The 20551-nt window shown below is 37.7% G+C and overlaps 1 protein-coding gene across 1 annotated transcript in view; it reads right to left on the bottom strand.

Annotated features, from left to right (window-relative positions):
- cdh8 (cadherin 8) overlaps nucleotides 1-20551 on the bottom strand; it is a 214747-nt gene that overhangs the window by 30806 nt on the left and 163390 nt on the right. The window contains exons 6-7 of the mRNA XM_036584468.1: nucleotides 20199-20386; nucleotides 10821-11065 (exon numbers count right to left, since the gene is read on the bottom strand). Of these exons, the coding sequence (XP_036440361.1) occupies nucleotides 10821-11065; nucleotides 20199-20386 (433 nt within the window). The remainder of the gene's footprint in view (nucleotides 1-10820; nucleotides 11066-20198; nucleotides 20387-20551) is intronic.

The raw sequence follows: 20551 nt of genomic DNA, 5'->3' as shown, positions 1-20551 counted from the left end.
ACTGAAAGGGCACAAATTCCCACAGACTCTCTCCAAAATCTTGTGAAAAGCTTCCCAGAAGAGTAGAGGCTGTTCTAGCCGCAAAGGGGGGGGCAACTCCATGTTAATGCCCAGGTGTCCACATACCATTTAACCATATAGTGTAAGTTTGAGGGAAAAAAAGAGCAGCATTTGATGTAAAGAACACCTTGCCAACTGTTGAAATGAAAGTGAACCTATTCCATTTTGGGGCCAGTGGCACAAGAAGATGGAAGGATGGGTTCCACTAAATATCAGCAATTTTCTGTTATGCATTTTAGTCCACAAATAACTCTTAATATCTCAGGCTTATTACATACTAAGGCTTATTATTCAATAAATACAAGGACTTTAATACCAACTAGTTGAGCTATTTATAAGTAATAGAAATGGCATTTAAGGGTTAAATCAACAGATGGTGACTAAAGTGCTGTATAATCCAATAAAAAGAAGAATTTGCATTATTATTATTTTTTTTTCTTATTTTACTTCACAAATTCTACTCTCTCCCCATTGCAAATGGTCATTGCTGTGTTGAAAACAAAACAAATACAAGCTGAAAATGTGCCCAAATCTAATCGTACAGTATTGTTAGTGATTCTGTTGCATGTGGCATTTAAATGTAGACTTTTCTGTAGTTCTTTGCTTTGCAGAAATAGAACAGAATAAAGTGTGCAGCGTGCACCATTTGCCTCTTTGTTATTAGGTCAGTTGTTCCACGGGGAGGGTCACAGATGCACGGTTTATTCCAGCGCGCGACGCCGCAGTCCAATAGGCTGCACTCAGCAACTGTGCAGATGCAAATGTTATGGAGGGGACATGACAAAAATTAAATGTCGCTGCCGAGTGTGCATGGCATTGGTGGTGTACATCAATTTGGAGCAACCTCTAACAAGACCAGTCACCTTGCGTTGCATATGCTCCATGTCAGGTGACAAGACACAAAGCGGGGCCGGAGGGACTCCTGTCAGGAGAGGTTAAACAAGCTCTGCTGATCAGCTTCAGAGCAGACAAACACCCACACTGAGAGCAGACTTAGAACTCGGACTGTTTCTCAATATCAAGAATGTCAAGATCGAACCCATTTAGCATTTGAGATATGCAATTAGCATACCTGATATTTTAAAATGGATGAGTCCAGTTCTAAAATCTGATTAGCTAAGCTGCATTCATATTACTGTACTCAATATTCATATATAACACAATTAAAGTCTGTATTAAGACAAGCCAATTACTACAAATCATTTTGTCATCTTGGTGGAATTGTCTTTAAGCACCTTTTGCTTGCCTACTGTTTAGGAACTACAGTGCTTGGAGGAAAAACTATTATTATTATTATTATTATTATTATTATTATTATTATTATTATTATTATTATTATTTGAATATTGGCATTTTTTCATCATATTGTATTTATTTTAGGGATAGACCAAACTTTTGTCCACTGAAAATGAAAAAGCACCACATTTTTTGACTAAACAGATCAACAGTAAAATTTTGGCCACTGAAAAGAAAAAGGACCAAAATTTTTTGGCTAAACAGATCAACAATATAATTTTGGCCACTGAAAAGAAAAAGGACTAGGACTCACAGTGAAAAGAAAAAGGACCAATATTTTGGGCTAAACAGATCAACAGTAAAATTTTGGCCACTGAAAAGAAAAAGGACCAATATTTTGGGCTAAACAGATCAACAGTAAAATTTTGGCCACTGAGAAAGAAAAATTGTGTTGTTTTTGGCTAAATCGATCTACAATAAAGTCCCAAAATCTAACACATTAAAATAATTAGAACGGTAATAAAAATGAGAAATGCTGATCAAAAACACTATTTTCTTTGCTCTCCTACACTAGTCAGTGCAGACATGTTCAAACAGTGCCATACAAACACTATTCCCTATTCCCTGCAGCTGCGTTCTATACATTCTTTACATGCTGTTTAGTATTAACTGATCTAAAATTGATTAATACTGATTTTTTTTAATTGCAAATTACATGAATAACACAAAGTAACTCAACATCTTTTGTTGAAAAAACCTTTTTACCTCTCATTATTAAGTTGTTACTGTTAACACACATTGGTCAGATCCTGCTGGTGTGGGTTCATGGCTATTTCTTCTCTAAATGATGAACACTAAAGTGACTGGCATGCTAATAGCACCCCCACTGAAGAAACTTCAGACTGCTAGGCAGGAGTTCCAAAGCCAGGCCCACATCCTTCACATATTTAAAAAGGGGTTTCCAGCAGTTTATGCTGGAATATATAATAAGGCTCTAGAATATATAATAAGGAGCATTTCTTTAGGAGTTTGTTCTGAATTCTGGTTTCAGCTTTGGTCAAGAATTTTCATTTTCGGTGCATCACTAATTTTGCTGTAGTGTTATAAAGCAGTACTTCATTTTAGGCTGTGCATTACAGTGCTTTCACTTCACTTCCTGACAACCCATAGCTGTGGGAAAATAACCTACAGTGGAGTACTGATTTATTATACAGCATTTAGTATTTTCTCACCATACCTGCATCATTCGACTGACCACCAGCTGCTAAATAACAATAATAGTCACGTTGTATATTTACTATCCTGGGTACTTTTTACAGATCAAGAACATTTTTGAGTTATTTTAACCATTTTCAGTATGTATCATCTTGAATTTTGGGCTCATCTTCAGAAATGAGTGACAACATCAAGGAATTCCATGAAAAAAGCTGGATAGGGTAGCCAGGCTGAGTTCCCCTATAGAACTGCGGTCCGTCCAGAATCGACCACCATAGGAAATTAAGTTTGTTAGGTTCCATTCTTCTTGGTATGGATTGTTTAGGTCTACCTTCAAAGTGAGGGGAGTGATGAACCCTAAAGCAGCCCAGGAGCTGAACTAACACAACAGAATGAAATTAAATCCCCACCAAAAAAAGAATTAGAAACTGAAAGTGGAGTGGAGAGTAGACTTGCAAAGTACAAGTTTTAGCATTTTGAAAACGGTGTTTACTTAAGTACATTTAACTGAGTGAAGGTAACTAGTCACTACACACCTCTGAACGCGAGAACACAAAAGAGCACATATTGAAAAACAGCCCTCGTCTCTGCTGTTTTAAGAGAGAGATACATCTCGAAAATGCAGCCGGAATCTACCTGCAACGTCTTACGGTTCAGTGCATTAAGTATAGCTTTGGGCTTGTTGTTGCGGAGATGGAGGGCGAAGTAAAGGGGAGGAGGTAAAGGGAAGGAGGTGGAGAGGGATAGAGAGAGAGAGAGAAGGAAAAAAAGGAGAAAGAGAGAGAGAGAGAGAGAGAGAGATTGATTTGATTCAGGGTATACAAGGTAATCTATACTCGGACTGAAATGAAGGAAGCAGGATGTGTTAGTGTGGCGGTGCCTTTTTTTCTGCTCTTCCATTTGCAAAGTGCCTTTTACCTTTAAATGACATTATCTGTCCCGGCAGTCGGGGGGAAATGTGACTTTGCCACTTTACGTCTCGAAATTCACTTAAGGATGCTGTTGTTTTTGTGAAATATTGGGAGAGATAATATATTTCTTGATGCCGAAATGCGCTTGATCAAGTAGTTTTTGCCAAACATAATTTACTTGATGGCCTCAGGATTGAGGTAATTCATCTTGCAAAATAAAAACGGTGCATGAGCACAGTGGAAAAGAGAGTTCTACGTACCGTACGGTAGTCTACAAAATACCATCATCAGAGCTGAAGGCAAAACTGATAGTTAAGACAAAAAAAAAAAAAAATTCCATAATTCTGATCTCCAAATCACAGTTGATCAGCCAAGAAGTGCTTGGTGTCTGAAATTTGCTGTGTTAGGTTTTAGCACTGGAGCTAAAACATGGTAAATGTATTTTGACCACAAAAAAAAAAGGAAAATAATAGAACAAAAAATGAAAAACGTAAAGTAATAAATTAATAAACTGGGCCGTGAACGCGGCGTTTAATATGTTTTAATGTTCACAGTTTCTTCACCAAATTATAGTTTCTTAACAAGCAGCTTGTTGCTACGTCAGAGTAACGAGCTCCGCCCACTCGCTGCACAGCCGGCAGTTCGTTCTCCAGCTCCACACAGACCAACTGACAGTTTGGGAATTTAGTGTCGTCTCATCTTCAGAGTCTGACCACATTGGCTGTCGGTCAAACGTGATCTTAAAAGTGTCCGTTTTCTGTTTGTGGCAAAGTAAGGAATAAAAACGTTCAAATGGCTTCTCCAACTCCACAAAAATAGCAGTTTTGAATGTATATGGGAGGATATGGTTGTTTACTATGGGGGTCTTAGTTTTTGTTAAACTACCCCCATGTTAAACTAACCCCCACCATTTGGAGGCTGTACTGTAGCCTGGCTAGCTCTCACTAGCCACATTTACATGCAGCCTAATAATCCGTAAACAATCCAGCTAATAGCGAGGTGGGTAATCCTGTAAATAATCAGTTAAATAGAAGAATAATATCCGTGTAAACGCCTGTATCTGATTACATTCCCTATCGCAAAGTTTAAGTATGTTCTGATCATGTTTGTCGCATCATAGTGAGAGTTTATACCGTTCAACATGGCGGAGCAGAAACTGGTCTGCAGAGGAGACAAAGTTTATGCTCTGATCTATAAAAGACGGCGGTGGGACGGACGTCCAGCTTATGTGTCTCAGAACACGACGTCTTCCTCTCGGCCTTCTTTAATAAGGACATGCGAAGGACGTTTTCCTGAGTCTCACATCATTTTAAAGCAAAAAACACAAGCGCTGCTCACTGCTGCTCATCTCACTCTGACTGGACCTCACGTGATGCTGGTTGTCATGGTAACGTTACACTAAGCGGTTCTCTACTCATGCACGCAATTCTGGATGGGATTATTTGTAGTGAGCATGTAAACAGAGAATTTCATCAGAGTGTTGAGTAGAGTGAGATACAAACACCTCAGTCTTAATCTATTATCGGAATGTGTTCAATCGGATTGGAGAAATGCTTTGCATGGAAACACGGACACTGTGAGCTGTTTATCCGCTTCTAAACTCCACTACATTACAGCCACCAAGAGGATTCAAATAATATAAAAGTGAATACTGTACAACTCACAAATCAAAAGCACTTATGATGGAAAAGTTGATTTTATGGTACAAAACCAGTTTTCGGAGTGAATCTGGAGAATTATTTGTCTGATGTTTGTATCGAAACATGAGAAGCTGACCAAAAACATGTTCTACTGGATCCTCTTTAACTCTTTAACATATCTGTGGTACATTTGACCCTGTGTTAGTTTTCTCTCCCACTCGTAGCATCTGAAGCTTGAATTCTGTCCATTTTTTTTTGTCTATTTTACATATAACAGCACATCATACGGCGTCAGAAACCACGGTGATAGCTCACCACAGTCTAAGCTGTTTTGCTTTCCAGGCACAGAATGCAAACAAGCAAACAAAAAACTACTGAAATATATCATTACACTGGAGGCAGCACGCCCGGACTTTCAATCTACTCCTCCAGCCGATCAATGCAGGCCCGTTTATGATGGCTGTTTAAGTCACTCTCAAAGACTCACTCCAGCAGAAATGAAGTGCATCTCAGATTATTACACACAGCACTAACCATGAAAATAAGAAAGCAATACAAACAGGCCAGATCCTTCAGTCTGCGAGCCACCAGCCCTTAGACGTCAACACTCAGCACCAGAACAAAAGCGTGCTGCAATTTTATGGAATTATTTTTCCATACTTTTTTGTCTTTCCTAATCTATACCACATTGGTGCTTGTGCATCGAAGAGGAGATATTTAATTATGATTTGAATTCGTTGAAAAGTTTTTGTTGCGTGTACAGTTGTTTGGAGAGAAGAAAGACCGTCCTTTGTATTTTGTTTTGTTTTTGTCATTTTTTGACATCAAAACAAACAAACAAACAAAACTGATGAGGTGCAATTGATACAGAACGTGAATCTAATGAATTACCAATACCAGCGCCTATGCAATTAAATATGTAATTATATTTAAATAGACAATGACAATCAATCAGAACTCTCATGTTATTTTATCTTGTTTGTTCTCAGAACAAAATGAACAAAGAGAAGGTATAATTTCAGATCAGCTAAATGTGAATCTAATGTAAATAATCACTTACATAACTATGTAATTACATATGTAGATATGTATTACTGTTGTTTTGCTGTACTATCTAAATTGTATTTTTCATAATATATCAAAACAAAAGTAAAGCCTCTAGACTGCATTTCTGTGATTTGTTTTTGGCACAAAAACTAAAAGAAAAGGGTGAAAAGTGCATATTTAGATTTTGTAATTTTATGAGCAATTATAAGAAACAGTAAGAACTCTTGATGAAATGTTTGCATGTTTTATGAGTTTGTCTTGACATCAAAACAAAAGAAATTCAAAAGCGGAGATTCAAACAATCCAAATGTTCATATTCTGAAAAAAAATATGCACCTATGTAATTAAATAGTCACTCATACTGGAACAGTAGATCGACACAATAGTAAGAACTCTAGACTACATTTTTGCTATGAACTTGTCTTGAAAACAAACAAAAAATAATAGATTCAAAAATGCAGATTTAAACAAATCTAAATGTAAAATCTGCAAAATTGTACGTAACTACATAATTAAATAGCAAATTATTTTGTAACAGAAGATCAAAACGACAGTCAGAACTCTAGGCCACATTTTTGTTTGAGATCAAAACAAAAAACCAAATCAAATTCAAAAATGCAGATTTAAAAAATCCAAATGTAAACTTTATTAAAAAAATGAATCACGTATCCATGGAATTAAATATGTAGCTATGTTTAAACAGCACAGCGAGACGACAGTAATAACCTTAAAAGTCGACGTGTTAAAGGACACCCAGACATTTTATGGGACGTTTTATGGACAAATAACAAAATAGCACTCATGAGGATGCGCACTCCTGATGAACTCCGGGGCACAGCGACCAAAATAAATAAATAAGAAAGAAAGAAAGAAAGAAAGAAACCAATCTGCGATTTCTCTGCCGCTCCCAGCTCCCCATGTAATTACACAACCTGTTGAGTGTTGTCCCTGAAACACGGCAAGTCACCAGAGAATTAATGAAATGCTAGGCTGGACAGAGAGAAATTGCCTGTGTAACCTATAGTCAAGGTGCCCTTGTGATATTTTTCAGGGTGAAATGCATCCGGAGAACGTAAGGGGAAATCTCATTGTGCCCAAGTCCACATCGCCGCCCTCTTCCTGCACATCAACCCCAATAAAAGCGCAGGACCGTTCAGACGGCACGTAAATGCTACTTGAATTTAATGAACGTTAAGAGTAATTTCTACTATTTCCCACTGATGCATGTGGTTTTACCTCTCAAGCACTGTTCATTAAGTTGTGGGAATAATATCCTGCTGTCTGTAATGATCTGCCTTTCACTTGCACTATTTTTATGGCTGTTATAATTTGCACCATTAATTTACTCAACTCTGTACACTGTACGTTACTAGTCACAGTCTTTACTGTCTCAAACCGTTCCCTATGTTTTCACTTGAATGCACTGGCTACTGAGCTTTGGGTCAGTTGTTCTGCTTTACTCATTGTACTGTAATTTACTGCAATGTCTTGTTTAATTGCACTGTGTATTGTGTGACTTGCTCATTTGTACTGTGTGGCCATAAACCACACACTGCAAATGAACAATGAGCAAATGTCAGTGTTTATTCATTCCAGTGTACACCACTGTTCAAAAGTTTGGAATCACTTCTCACGTTCATATTAACACAAGTTTCTAGTTTTATATACAATTATAACTTAGATTTAAATTTGTCACACTTTAATTTTATAGTCTCTACTAATAATTTCTACATACATTCATATGCAAAAGGTTTGGTCATGAGTTTTGATGGTAACACTTTCTATGAATGTCGCGTTTGTAAGCATCTATAAACACATTTATAACATGTTATAATGTATTCATAAGGCATTATAAACGTGGTTATAAATATTTCTAAAAAAGAATTATACTGAATTACACTTTATAGCCATGTTTATTATACATTATGAATTGTTAATATAATGCATTATAAGTAGTGTTGATAACATGTTATAATGTCAGTGCCAAAGAAGTCAGTCCCAGCTTGGACAGCATAAAGTAAAGACAAATACCAAGCTAACGGTGGTGTACATTACCTTTCCCACATTGGGTAAAACACTGATGGCAGCTCTAGTTTAAACTCTGACATTTGAAGCCTGTAATGTGCTTTATTGTGAATGTTTTAGTGTTTCAGTAAATCCTTCAGTAAATACTTCAACTTGAAGCCTCACTCTTAACACTGGAGGAGGCTTTAGTACAGTACACTTCACTTTACTTAGAGCGGACAAATACAACTTATGAGCTCTTATAATTTGTTATGATCAGTACTTATAATGTATTATGTTAACAATTCATAATGCATAATAAACATGGCTATAATGTATAATGCATTTTTATACATATTCATAGCTATGTTTATAATGTCTTATGAATGCATTATAACATGTTATGAATGTGTTTATAGATGCTTACAAAGGTGACATTCATAGAAAGTGTTACTGTTTTGATTTCATGTAATTTAAGTGTAAGTTAACACTATCCCTAACCCTTCTACAAAGAACACACTTCTGCACATTTTAATGCACAACTGCTACGTATTTGCTGAATTTAACATATTGGAAAAAAAAAATACAACATAAAATCTGGCCCTGTGCAAAAGTTAAAAAAGCTAATTTTATATTTATCACTTATTTTTTTTTCCCCCAATATGTTCAACTTTGCAAAACAAATGTGTTTATTTGCAAAAAAATGCCATATTTTAAATTTGTTCTCTGTAGAAAAATGTAGAACATCACAAAGACATTTCACTGCTGTCAGAAATAAAACCTCATATCTCCAAAATATTCACTGTACAGGAGAAGGAAAAACATACTTCACGTTTAATGTAAGTCAGTGGAACCAGATTGTTTTCCAAGTCATTTTGGGCCATTTCTGTTGGTCCACTCGTCATGAAATTTACACACAATAGAAAGGGAAACATTTTCAAATTTTGTCAAGACCTGAAAAATAACAAAAATGGAGATACGAGGCTTTGTTCTGACAGCAGTGGTTTACAGGGTGTGTTTACATTTTTTCATATGACTGTGTGCTTAAATAGTTGATCTGGTAAAACTTAACACTTTATTAATAGTGCTAAGGTTAGGGTTAGGCTTAGGACCAGGTTTAATAGAATATTACAATCTGTTACATTAAATTTAAAGTTCTGCTGCATTGTCTTGATTTTTAGTTACACAGTTGAAAATGAAGTGAGCATCTACAAAAAGCAGCTGAATAACCAAAGTAACCCCTTAATATTCCAGGTTTATTTCATACGAAGGCTTATTACTACAGGGCCTGTAATGCAAACTAGTGGAGCTCTTCTTAGGTTATAGAAGTGTGTAATAAAACTTTGGGCCTGCTGACGGACCAATGGCTTGTTAAGGAGTTAAATTTTAAAACCTTAAAATGTTACAGACACTAATAAGTGTGTTTTTACATGTTTCATGACTACATGGTTCAAGATTTCAAGCAAGAAACAAGGAGTTATATTGTATAGTACACGATAACATGCTAAATTATCTACTGACAATATTTTTTGCCAAATTTCATCACCACGTTTTAATACAAGGTATTGTGATATTTCTTTTCTACTATAACTTGATGTTCTACAGCTTTCTCTGTGATCTACAGCTCAAGGTGTGGTTCTGGGCACCAATTCTAACATTTCTAACATTCGTTTTTTTATAAATTCTGAGCTTAAAATGATGTTGCAGTGGACTAGCATATGATTGAGAACACTGATTCCAACATTTTGAATATTTTGGACAGACTGGTAATTCTCAATTCTTGAATTTGCTTCTTTTAAGCAGAAAGAAACAAAGGGACTCATTCACCAATACCTTCCTAAGATTTTTCATAAATTTGGTTTTTACCTAAGAACAAATCCCAAATAAGAGAACATTGGTGAGTCAGAATCTTGGTGAAAACTGCGTAAGTGGGTTTAAGAAGAAATTCCTTCTTAAGAACTGTTGGTGAATGAGGCCCAATGTCCAGAGCTTTCCTATGAATGTTGACATTTACAATAGTGAGTGTGTTTACATGCACTCAATAATCCAATCATAATTGGATTTCTGCAGTTATCTGATTATTGAAATGGTCATGTAAACTCTGATTTCTTAGATCAGAGTAAGGTCTAGAAATCTGATTAAGAAATCCGATAAAAAGGCTGAATTTTAGCTCACTAGTCAGATTTCTCAGTGCTGTAAACTTTTACTCTGATTTCTTTCCATTTTCTCAGTCTGAGCATGTGCGAAAACAGACGGCGGCACCGGAAATAAGCGAGCAGCGTCACTCCAAAAGTGTTTTGTTGCGTCTTGCGGCGACGCCGCTCGCTTACTTCCGGTGCCGCCGTCTGTTTTCGCACATGCTCAGACTGAGAAAACGGAAAGAAATCAGAGTAAGAGTGAAACCAAATACATGCTTGGCGAAATGAAGGATTCAAATATTCTTCATCTTCTAGATGATGTTTGTTCATATTTTCAGGTAAAGTGTCGCAATGTTTAAAAAAAAAGCCACGTCATGAAGTTTTACATTTTACATTACGTTTACATCGCATCTTCTTCTGTGAGTTTATTGGCTGGTTGTAAAGCAGAAACCTGATTACTGTCTGACTCATGTAGACCTGGAGTTTCCCCATTATCTGATCATTCAAGTGCATGTAAACTGACAAAATCAGATTTTCTGCAGTTATCGGATTATTAAGTGCTTCTTTACCTGATGAGGCTGCGTGAGGCGTCTTGATCTCGGGCCGTGACCGTTCCAATGATCGTGTTTACAGGAGCGTTCTCGTGGACATCAAAGACGTAAGTGGACTTTGAAAAGACGGGCGGCTCGTCTGCGTCCTCCACGTTGATTTTGATGGTCGCTTGGTCCATGAAGGTGCTGCCGCTCGTTGAAGATTGAACGTTTGTAGCCACCACAGTCAGATTGTAATATTTTTTGCTCTCGAAGTCCAAAGCCTGTGAGAAGTGAAAGAGATAAATATCTTTTACTAATGACCACAGCAGCAAGGACAAATGCGCCCAGCAGTGATGGATGAAAGCGTGCGGAGTTTGCAGGTCCGTGCGCTCCGGCAGGGCCTAACAACAATACACAACAACAACAGATGAGGAAGGCAGCGCTGCGAAACACAATAACATGAGAAACAAAAAAAAAGAAAAGAAAAAAAAATGTTATTTAGTGGCAATAACCGCGCTCTCACCTGAAGCGCTGGAAGTGTTATTAATTTGTGCTGTGAGACAGCATCTGTTTGGGATTTAGATGAGCCTGCAAATAAGGTTAATCTAATGGAATCACAACGATTGCATTGCAAATTGTTAAGCAATCATGAAAAATATAATTTGTATGTTTGTGTTTTCTGCGAAACAAAATTATCCCGGCCTACAATACCATGACGTTAACGTGGTTAATGTATTCTCCGGGGCAGTGATCCAGAGGAGGAATATTATTGAAGTATCAGGTAAAAGCAATTTGGGGAATGATTTGTACGACTGGATGAATATTTGAGATTTCGCTGTGAGAGAAAAGGGCACGAAAACAAATCCACACTGCTGCTGTGATGCGCTTTACTTCAGCAGGAGTTTGAGTTACAGAAGGAGATCAGGGTTCGTTTTTTTACGAGTTCTACCTCTCTGTATTTGCAGCGTGTAAAAATGTCACAGTTTTATCCTCCGACTGACTCCTTCATATTCAGCATCACCTACTGGATGCTGGAAAAAATGGGCTGAGTCACTGCTGTGCTCAACAAGCAGGATTTATAGTGAAAAATAACTCCAGCCAAAGCTCAGTGGAAAGGAAATGGGTGCCTACAGCACAAAGAAGAGTTTGCAGTGTATTTTACTTTGCAGAGATTCACTGTAAAAATGATTTTGCGCTTTAATTAGAAAATAAGTAACCTGGTGGCTTTGAAATTACCATCAATTTATTTTAAGGAATGCACATTTGTACTTGGACTTTGTTAGATCAGTAAAGCCCAAATTAGACCCATCCAAATGGTTTCCTCACTATATGTTAAGCTTTATTCATTATGACCTGCATTAGTACAAAATTGGTTATATGAAAATCACTAATAATTGCATTATTATTGCAACACAACAGAACTCTAGACTATATTTTTGTTTGACATCAAAACAAAATACAAATATTTTAAAATGCAGACTCAAACAATCTAAATGTAAACTGCATTTAAATAATTAATTATGTACCTATGGAATTAAATATGTGATTATGTTTAAATATGCTAGCAAGAGGACAAGAATAACCCTAGAAGTCTAAATGTTAAGGGACATGTTATGTATCACTGGTTCTAAATGGTTTACTAACTATGTATTAAGCTTTATTAATAATAATTGCATTATTAGTTGTAATAACTAGCAATAAACACTTGGTTAAGGACTTGTCATTCAAATTACTGAGCATGAATCATGATAAAATTGTAAAACTTGTATAATATTAGATTTATTTTACTAGAGGTTCTAGATAATGTCATGTGACTACTGCAGATTATTATTTTAGAGCTAATAAGAGTTTATTAAGTCAATAATAACTGTGTTCCATATTCTAAAGTGCAGTTTTGGTTATTAAAAATTGGAGGCTAAAAAGTGCTTCACTAATATGTATGTGATCATGTGTATGAGTCCCATACAAGAGTTCAGTGGCTAAAACTGCACTCTAGAATCTGGAACACATCCTAAAATATTAGTCTTTTTAGCTCCAAAGTAATAAACTGCAATAAATTAATAAACATGACACTATTTAGAACCTAGAGGAATCAAATTGTGCAAATTATACACCAAAAATATGAATTTAGGTGACAATTCATGCTCAATAATTTACAAAACAAGGTTACTGCATTTTTACAACTCAAAATGCAATTGTTGGAGATTTTCACATGACAGACTTCCAATTATGTATGAATGCAGGTCATAATGAATAAAGCTAAATACATAATGGAAAAAAAAAATACAAGTGTTTAATTTGGGCTTTACTTAACGAAGAATGAGACCTTAATAAACCCCCAATATGCATTTTTTTTTAAATAAAATGTTTCCATTTTTAAAGTTAATTTAGAATCAGAGGTAAGTAAACAAAATCATTCAAAATCAAAATGTAAACAAATTCATTCAGATTGGTTTGGTGTAAAATGCTCTGTTCAAGAGAAGCTTACAGAGTTGAATTTGCTCACAGTGCTGGTGGAGGGAAACATGCAAGATAGGCAAAATAGTCCCTGAAGAAAAAATATTATTTCAGATTTTGAACTGTTTACCATCATCAACATTCCATATAAGCTCAGAAGACTCGTGTAGGTTCACTGGTGGTTTTGGATAGTAAATAAAATGTCAATATTTGTGTTGTAGTCATGGCGACCCCTGGTTCCTATCACCACCACTGTAAAGACATCTGAACCATTTCACATCAAACCACTCTAAATCACTCTGTTTACACCTCACACGCTGAAATTTGGTGGAAAAAGTGTCTGATGTGTGTAAAAATGTCTAAACATTCAGTCTGTATATGAGAACTAAGCTGCAAAAAGAGTCCATTTTGATTTAATATATTTACATATATGCACCCATTCCGCCCATTTGACAGTGAGGGTGTTCAGACAGGTCTGCTTTTCCACAATAAAAAATGAAGGACGTTACTGGGCAGCCAATCTGAATAGAGGTCATTTACATATATCAGTCTTAAAGACACAGTAACAACTGTAAGGGATTGAAAATGGTCATGTTTAAATGAATTACAACTGTTTTTTAAACAGAAATCCACACAAATGTCATCAAGGAAAATAAATAATTACTACAATGAAAAATTTGAGGTATGGGCCCTTTAAAGGGTCTTGCTGGACCCATACATCCAAGCCCTGAGAGTCACCGCTGTGCTCCATAAGCAGGATTTATAGTGGAAACTTCAGGCCGGCTGCAGCAGGACACAGCACAGAGGGCCTGGCAGTGGAAATTAGTGGCCATAGCACAATGAAGAATTTACAGTGTGTGCTTATGTTTTAAAATAGGCCCAGGCTCCCAGCGGGGAGGTCAGTGGATGCTGGAGCCGGGCCGAGCGAAGGCCAGCTGGGACAGGAGAGCAGCTGGAGTCCCTCTACCAACCGGAGCTTTGATGTCGGTGTGGCAGGCAGCAGGGCCAGTGTGTGTGAGTGGGGGTGTGTGTGTGGAGGGGGGGGCGGGGGGGGTGCCCCTCCAGCCCTCGTCTGTCACAGTCCAGGACGCCTTAGGAAGCATTTAATTTTATTAAGCTCCCTCTTCCTCCACTGCCTTTATGCGGAGTGTGAGCACTGGGGCACCTGCTGAAATGAACCGGTTTGCTAACATGCTAACATAAACTCATGCTGTGACGAAGTACAATTTAAAGCAACATTCTGATGAAAAATCTCAACAATTTTCATTTTCCATTTATCTTAAAGCAGGGCTGAATGTAAACGTCTTTGAGCTGGTAGTTCTGGTGATAAAAGTTGCAAATCTCGTAGCCCAATTAAAAAAGTTGTGGCATTGAGGTAGAAATGAGGTAAAAACACTTTTAAAAAGTATTAAATCCAAAAAGTGGGACCATCTGTCATTTTAAATATGGAAAAAAAGAAGGTTTTGGTGAAATATTTTGAATTTATTTCAGATTCCCATCAACAGGGCAACATTAGCTTTTCTGCAATCATAGAAAGAGAGGAAACCCACACCAGCAGGAGCTCAAAAAGCTTTACATGTAGTTGCAGTCATATATTTCAAAACAAGTGAGGCTGTGTTTTATAATATGTGATTTTTAATTGAATCATTTCATTCTATACAGGATGCAGGCTAAATATAGAAATTGCACTAGGCATAGCAGAAGGTACTTTTTATCAGCAAATCAAATCAGATAATGTTTACTGTCACACAGATGCAAAGGTGAGTGATAATCTCAGGTGTGTAGCCCCCTTGTAGTACCTAACAGGCAAACTATAAAATCTTAAATTGCTGCTGGCTTTGCATACAACAGTACAGCCCCAAATTCAACAACTTTTGGGAACTTTGTACTTCAGAAAAACTTTTGTTTACAAAGACTTTAATTTGTTCCACAATGCTCGGATTACCCAAAGGACTACAACTACCACAATCACTAGAAATCATTGTGTGAAGACGTGTGATGTCTGCTTCTTTAGTTCTGCACTGGAGCTACAACAGGCATTCAAAATGTATAGATACCAGTTCATGTTGTGCAAAATGGAGGCCTAAGTCATCTAAAATGTGCCTTAAACTGTGTTGAGTTGTTAAGTAGACTTGATTATGTGGTTTGTGACTCATTGTTATCTATGAAATCATGTCAGCACAGTTTGTAGGCTCGTTGAATCCTACATTTAGTCCATGTAAGCTTCCTTTGCAAGTGTGTCATGATTTAACCATGCAGTTAGCACCATGGTAATTGCTAAGGTACATGCTTTCAATACTTGTAATTCACTTTCAGAAATAATGGTACTAAACTGCCACTGGGGTGGGACCCTCAAGGCTCCATCTCAGTACCTTTAGTCAGGGAACATAACTGAACCATAATCCACTGAAATGATATGTTCTAAGCTGTACTGACTCCACACACCCCGTCTCGTCTCCAGGCTTTTATTTTACTGTTCTGTTTTAAAACATTCGGTTATGAAAAGGTACAAATACGAACTTTTCACCTGGAAAAACTTATTTAAGGTTCACAATCAGAACTTAAAACCAGTGTTGTACCTTCGACAGAATATTTACTTTGTTTGTGGCTCGATGAACAAAAAATGGACCTGCACAGAAACTTGGAGCACAGAAGCTCCAAGAACCAAACGTGAACTGCCTGATCAGCTACATTTGGAGTAATTGGGAAATTGTGTATGTTTGATTTTTCACCCAGCTGATAAACCAATACCTTTACACCCTGATACTGGCCTTTCAAAAGAAAAAAAAAAGGAAGTTTGGTTCACTAAAAAATTTGCACACACTCAGCTACGCAGCAGTTTTGTTCCCTTTCAGACTTTCCCCTTTTCTTCATACCTCTAAAACTGATGACTAAGAATATCTTATTATGTTTGGTATAGTGGGGGGGGGTGCTTGATCATGCAGATTAGCACAGTTTGGAGGGTTTCAACAAGCTCCTGTTCTTTATGGAGCAATTCCGCTTGGAAATGTAACATCGTCACCCCCCCTCCTTCAATAATAATGCATGCCATTTGATCCCGTACACCGAGTCAGCCGTACTTGATGCCCGTTCGCAGCGCTATTTCATTACTCATTGTTCTGTGGGGGCTAAATACGGCTGTCACTTGACCTCCATCGCCACGATTCACTTTTCATATTGGCTGTGCGGATGCAGCTGAAGTGTCTGGCTGCTAGCTAGCTGCTGTGTGGAGAGTGTGGAGGCTGACTTGCATTAGCTAGCCTGCTCCCACCACTTTTTTTGGTCTTCGCGGTTTGATGCTCATGGCCTGCAGCGCTGTTTGCTGAACACCACGCATCCCCTCTCGTACCCAGCATAGGTTTTTAGAGTGTGTGAATACGGGGGGAATATTTAGAGACATCAAAGATCGGCGGGGGGAAGTAGCTCGGCCCTCTCAGCCACCCCCATACTAGCCTGAGGGGGGGTGGCGATGGGGGAAGATGAAAGCACACACACACACACACACACACACACACACAAACCCCTCAACAACAAAGCCGAACTCCACCACCGCCGTGGACTTCTACTCCAGATCAATACGTTTAACCTCGCTACAAAGAGTCTTTGATAATTTGGGCTCAGCATTTACCTCTATTAAAAATAAAGGTGCTGATAAAGGTTATTTGGAGGGATACACTTTAGTTCCCCAGTGAAAAAAAAAAAATAATAATAATAATATGGTGTTGCCTCAGTGTTATTATTTGACTGAACTTCAATTGACGCATATTTGATGCTTGGTGAACTCTAAATTTTAAGGCAGCCGGGCTATTTAGTTTTAAACAACAAAGCTTTTTCACAGCATAACAATGTTTTTCAAAGGATTTCTTAAAAGAATCAATTCTGTAAATAAGACATGCAAGGATGAAACACATGTTTAAACATTTTAGAACCTCCACACAATGTAAAACTTCTATAAACATTGATCTGTCCATCTGTCTACTCTTTCGCAGCTGCTATTGTTAGGTTGGAAAAATGTTTAGAACACTGATGAAAAATCCCATTCAGCCTAATGAGAAACTGTAGAACAGACTCAGTTTATATCACAATACCTACATTTAGAGTCGGTTATTCATTCAGCCTAGTGAGAAACTGTAGAACAGACTCAGTTTATATCACAATACCTACATTTAGAGTCGGTTATTCATTCAGCCTAATGAGAAACTGTAGAACAGACTCAGTTTATATCACAATACCTACATTTAGAGTCGGTTATTCATTCAGCCTAATGAGAAACTGTAGAATAGACTCAGTTTATATCACAATATCTACATTTAGAGTCGGTTATTCATTCAGCCTAATGAGAACCTGTAGAACAGACTCTATATAAACCCTATATATGATTGAATATAGTACAAAACAACATATCAAATGTTGAAACTATGAAATTCTACTATTGTTTTTCAATTAAATATATGCCCATTCTGAATTTGTTCAGTTCCCAAACACTTCCAGACTGTTGATAAAAGAAGAGATGACTCTAACTTTCAACTTTTTTGAAACATGCTGGGATTAAATTCAAAATAGGTATATATTTTTCAAAAAACAATAACACTTCTCAGTTTCCACATTTGCTGTGTAGTCTTTTTCAATTAACTATAGGGTTTAAATGATTTGCACATCATTGATTTCTATTTTTATTTACAGTTTGCACAGCTTCCCAACTTTGTTTGGAAATGGGGTTGTACACTTACAAGTTATTCACAGTTTCTCACTAGGTTGAGTGAATAACTCGCTTGATACGTCCAAGTCAAACAACTATTCTTACCATTTCAAAGGATGTAGCCCACCAGTATCTCTTTTTTATTTATTAGATGAAGGTTCGGTGGTCAAATACACCCATTTAACCTTTTACTCGCTTAAACATTATAGCTAACACTTTTCTTCCTAGCCAACAAGGTGCCATGGAAAACGGATGTTAGCACACAGTGGTGGATGCTAAATAGGGAGGGAAAATAAAGGTTATGTTCTCCGCTCGCACACTCGGCTCTTCTGAACCCCAGCACCGTCTGGAGGTGCACAGGTGACGGAGAGGAGGCTGTTGATTGCCTGTTTTTGTCATGCGGCGCCATCCATCATACTATTAGCGATGCAGGCAACAGATTCCAGGCCAAGAGCAGTGGGATGAGACGATGGAGAATAACAGCCTTTCTGTTTCATATTCAGCTGTAGACACAAAACTTTCGGCAAAAAGAAGCCTTTTCGTTTTGTCTCTTTCTCTGACCTTGCCTGTTTTTCTTTGTTCGGTTTGTGTTTGTTTTTTCAAAGAGGAGCTTATCTCTCAGCGATTTTGTTCTCCGCCAGAATAGAAGTGTGTAAAATTTCACTGACATTGACCTACATCAAATCAAACTCCGCTCACTTCCTGAAAGGTATATATTCCTCTGGCAACACTTCGTCAATACAAACGATCCTAATGGACTTGTCAGAATTCATGCCGGATTTTGTCAAAACATCAAACTTCAACCTGTGATTACATTCGAAATGTGTGAGAAAAACATCTCCACACACAATTTATTTAAACTTGAACATCTAAGAGCAGAGACTGTGTTCAATAAAACATCCAATGTTTTAGTCATGTTATTTTCACACACAGTATGCAGAGTGTTGTGGTTTAACACTTGCACTGTAGATGTCCTTGGGAGATAAGAGTGCTTCATTGTACTCTGAGCCTCAGTGAAGGCCTCCCCATTTGCATACAATGGCTATTCCATATGCAAATCCATGCACCGATGCAAGGGTTGAGAACCAGAACATAAGCAAGTCAGGGGTGTACCGCTATAGAAATCTCCAAACCTACGCACACCTGGACTCTACAACAAAAGTTGCGGGATTTGTTTACGATAAGATACACTTTCACGTAACTTTTAAGGGTGTTTCAGAAAGTCAAGGTCATACTCAAGGTCACTATTTGATAAACTGTGCTGCAGTTTATCAGCCCCCTCCCTCTGTCGCATCCAATAATTAAGAGGGGCCTCATAGGACCGTATAACAAACCATTTTCAGTGATTCTCGAAGAACCAGGTCATTCAATAAACAATCCACTGAAGTCTGGAATAAGTTCAATAGAGCGCAAGATAACCTACCCCACAGTAAGTGGGGTAACCTACCTTCTACTTCCACTAACTGGCCACTTTATTAGAAACACCTAACTTGTACTTCCACTAACTGGCCATTTTATTAGAAACCCCTACCTTGTGCTTCCACTAACTGGCCACTTTATTAGAAGCATCTACCTTCTACTTCCACGAAGTGGCCACTTTATTAGAAACACCTACCTTGTGCTTCCACTCACTGGCCACTTTATTAGAAACACCTACCTTGTGCTTCCACTAACTGGCCACTTTATTAGAAACACCTACCTTGTACTTCCACTAACTGGCCATTTTATTAGAAACCCCTACCTTGTGCTTCCACTAACTGGCCACTTTATTAGAAGCATCTACCTTCTACTTTCACGAAGTGGGCACTTTATTAGAAACACCTACCTTGTGCTTCCACTAACTGGTCACTTTATTAGAAGCATCTACCTTCTACTTCCACTCACTGGCCACTTTATTAGAAACACCTACCTTGTGCTTCTACTCACTGGCCACTTTATTAGAAACACCCACCTTGTGTTTCCACTCACTGGCCACTTTATTAGAAACACCTACCTTGCACTTCCACTCATTGGCCACTTTATTAGAAACACCTACCTTGTTCTTCCAATAACTGGCCACTTTATTAGAAACGCCTACCTTGTTCTTCACATGTCATAGTCACTGCTAAGAGCAGCTCTGTGGTCAGATGCTGACCACTGATGAAGGACTACAAGATGACTAAATCAACCTGTGCATCAACAGATCAAACTGTACACCAACAAGATGGAGCTACTAGAGAAGGGTTTGGGGGTTTTTTAGCTTTCCTTTGTCGTCTCACCTTTTTCAGTGTGAGGACTCCCTCCTGAGTCTGAGTGTCAGTGATGATCTCAAACATATCCCTCTCGTCCCCTCCTATGATTCTATATGTTGATTTGGCATTTTCCCCGGTGTCCCGGTCGTTCGCTTTCACTTTTCCACCAGGTTTCCCGATGCCGAGGTCTTCTGGGATGGTGAACTCGTACAAGCCTGCAGCACAAAAGAATAACATTTAAAACAGACAGGACAAAAAGAGTTATACTGTAGATAATCAACTGGTGGAATGCAATACAAACACTGTAATATACTTAATAATACTCTTATTATGGCATATATTAAAGTGTAGGTATGTAAAGCTATTTAAGGATACAGAAC

The sequence above is a fragment of the Colossoma macropomum genome, unplaced genomic scaffold (assembly GCF_904425465.1).
Source record: "Colossoma macropomum unplaced genomic scaffold, Colossoma_macropomum, whole genome shotgun sequence".
Lineage (NCBI taxonomy): Eukaryota > Metazoa > Chordata > Actinopteri > Characiformes > Serrasalmidae > Colossoma > Colossoma macropomum.
The sequence above is the reverse complement of the archived record's forward strand: the minus strand, read 5'-3'. Positions and strand labels throughout refer to the sequence as shown.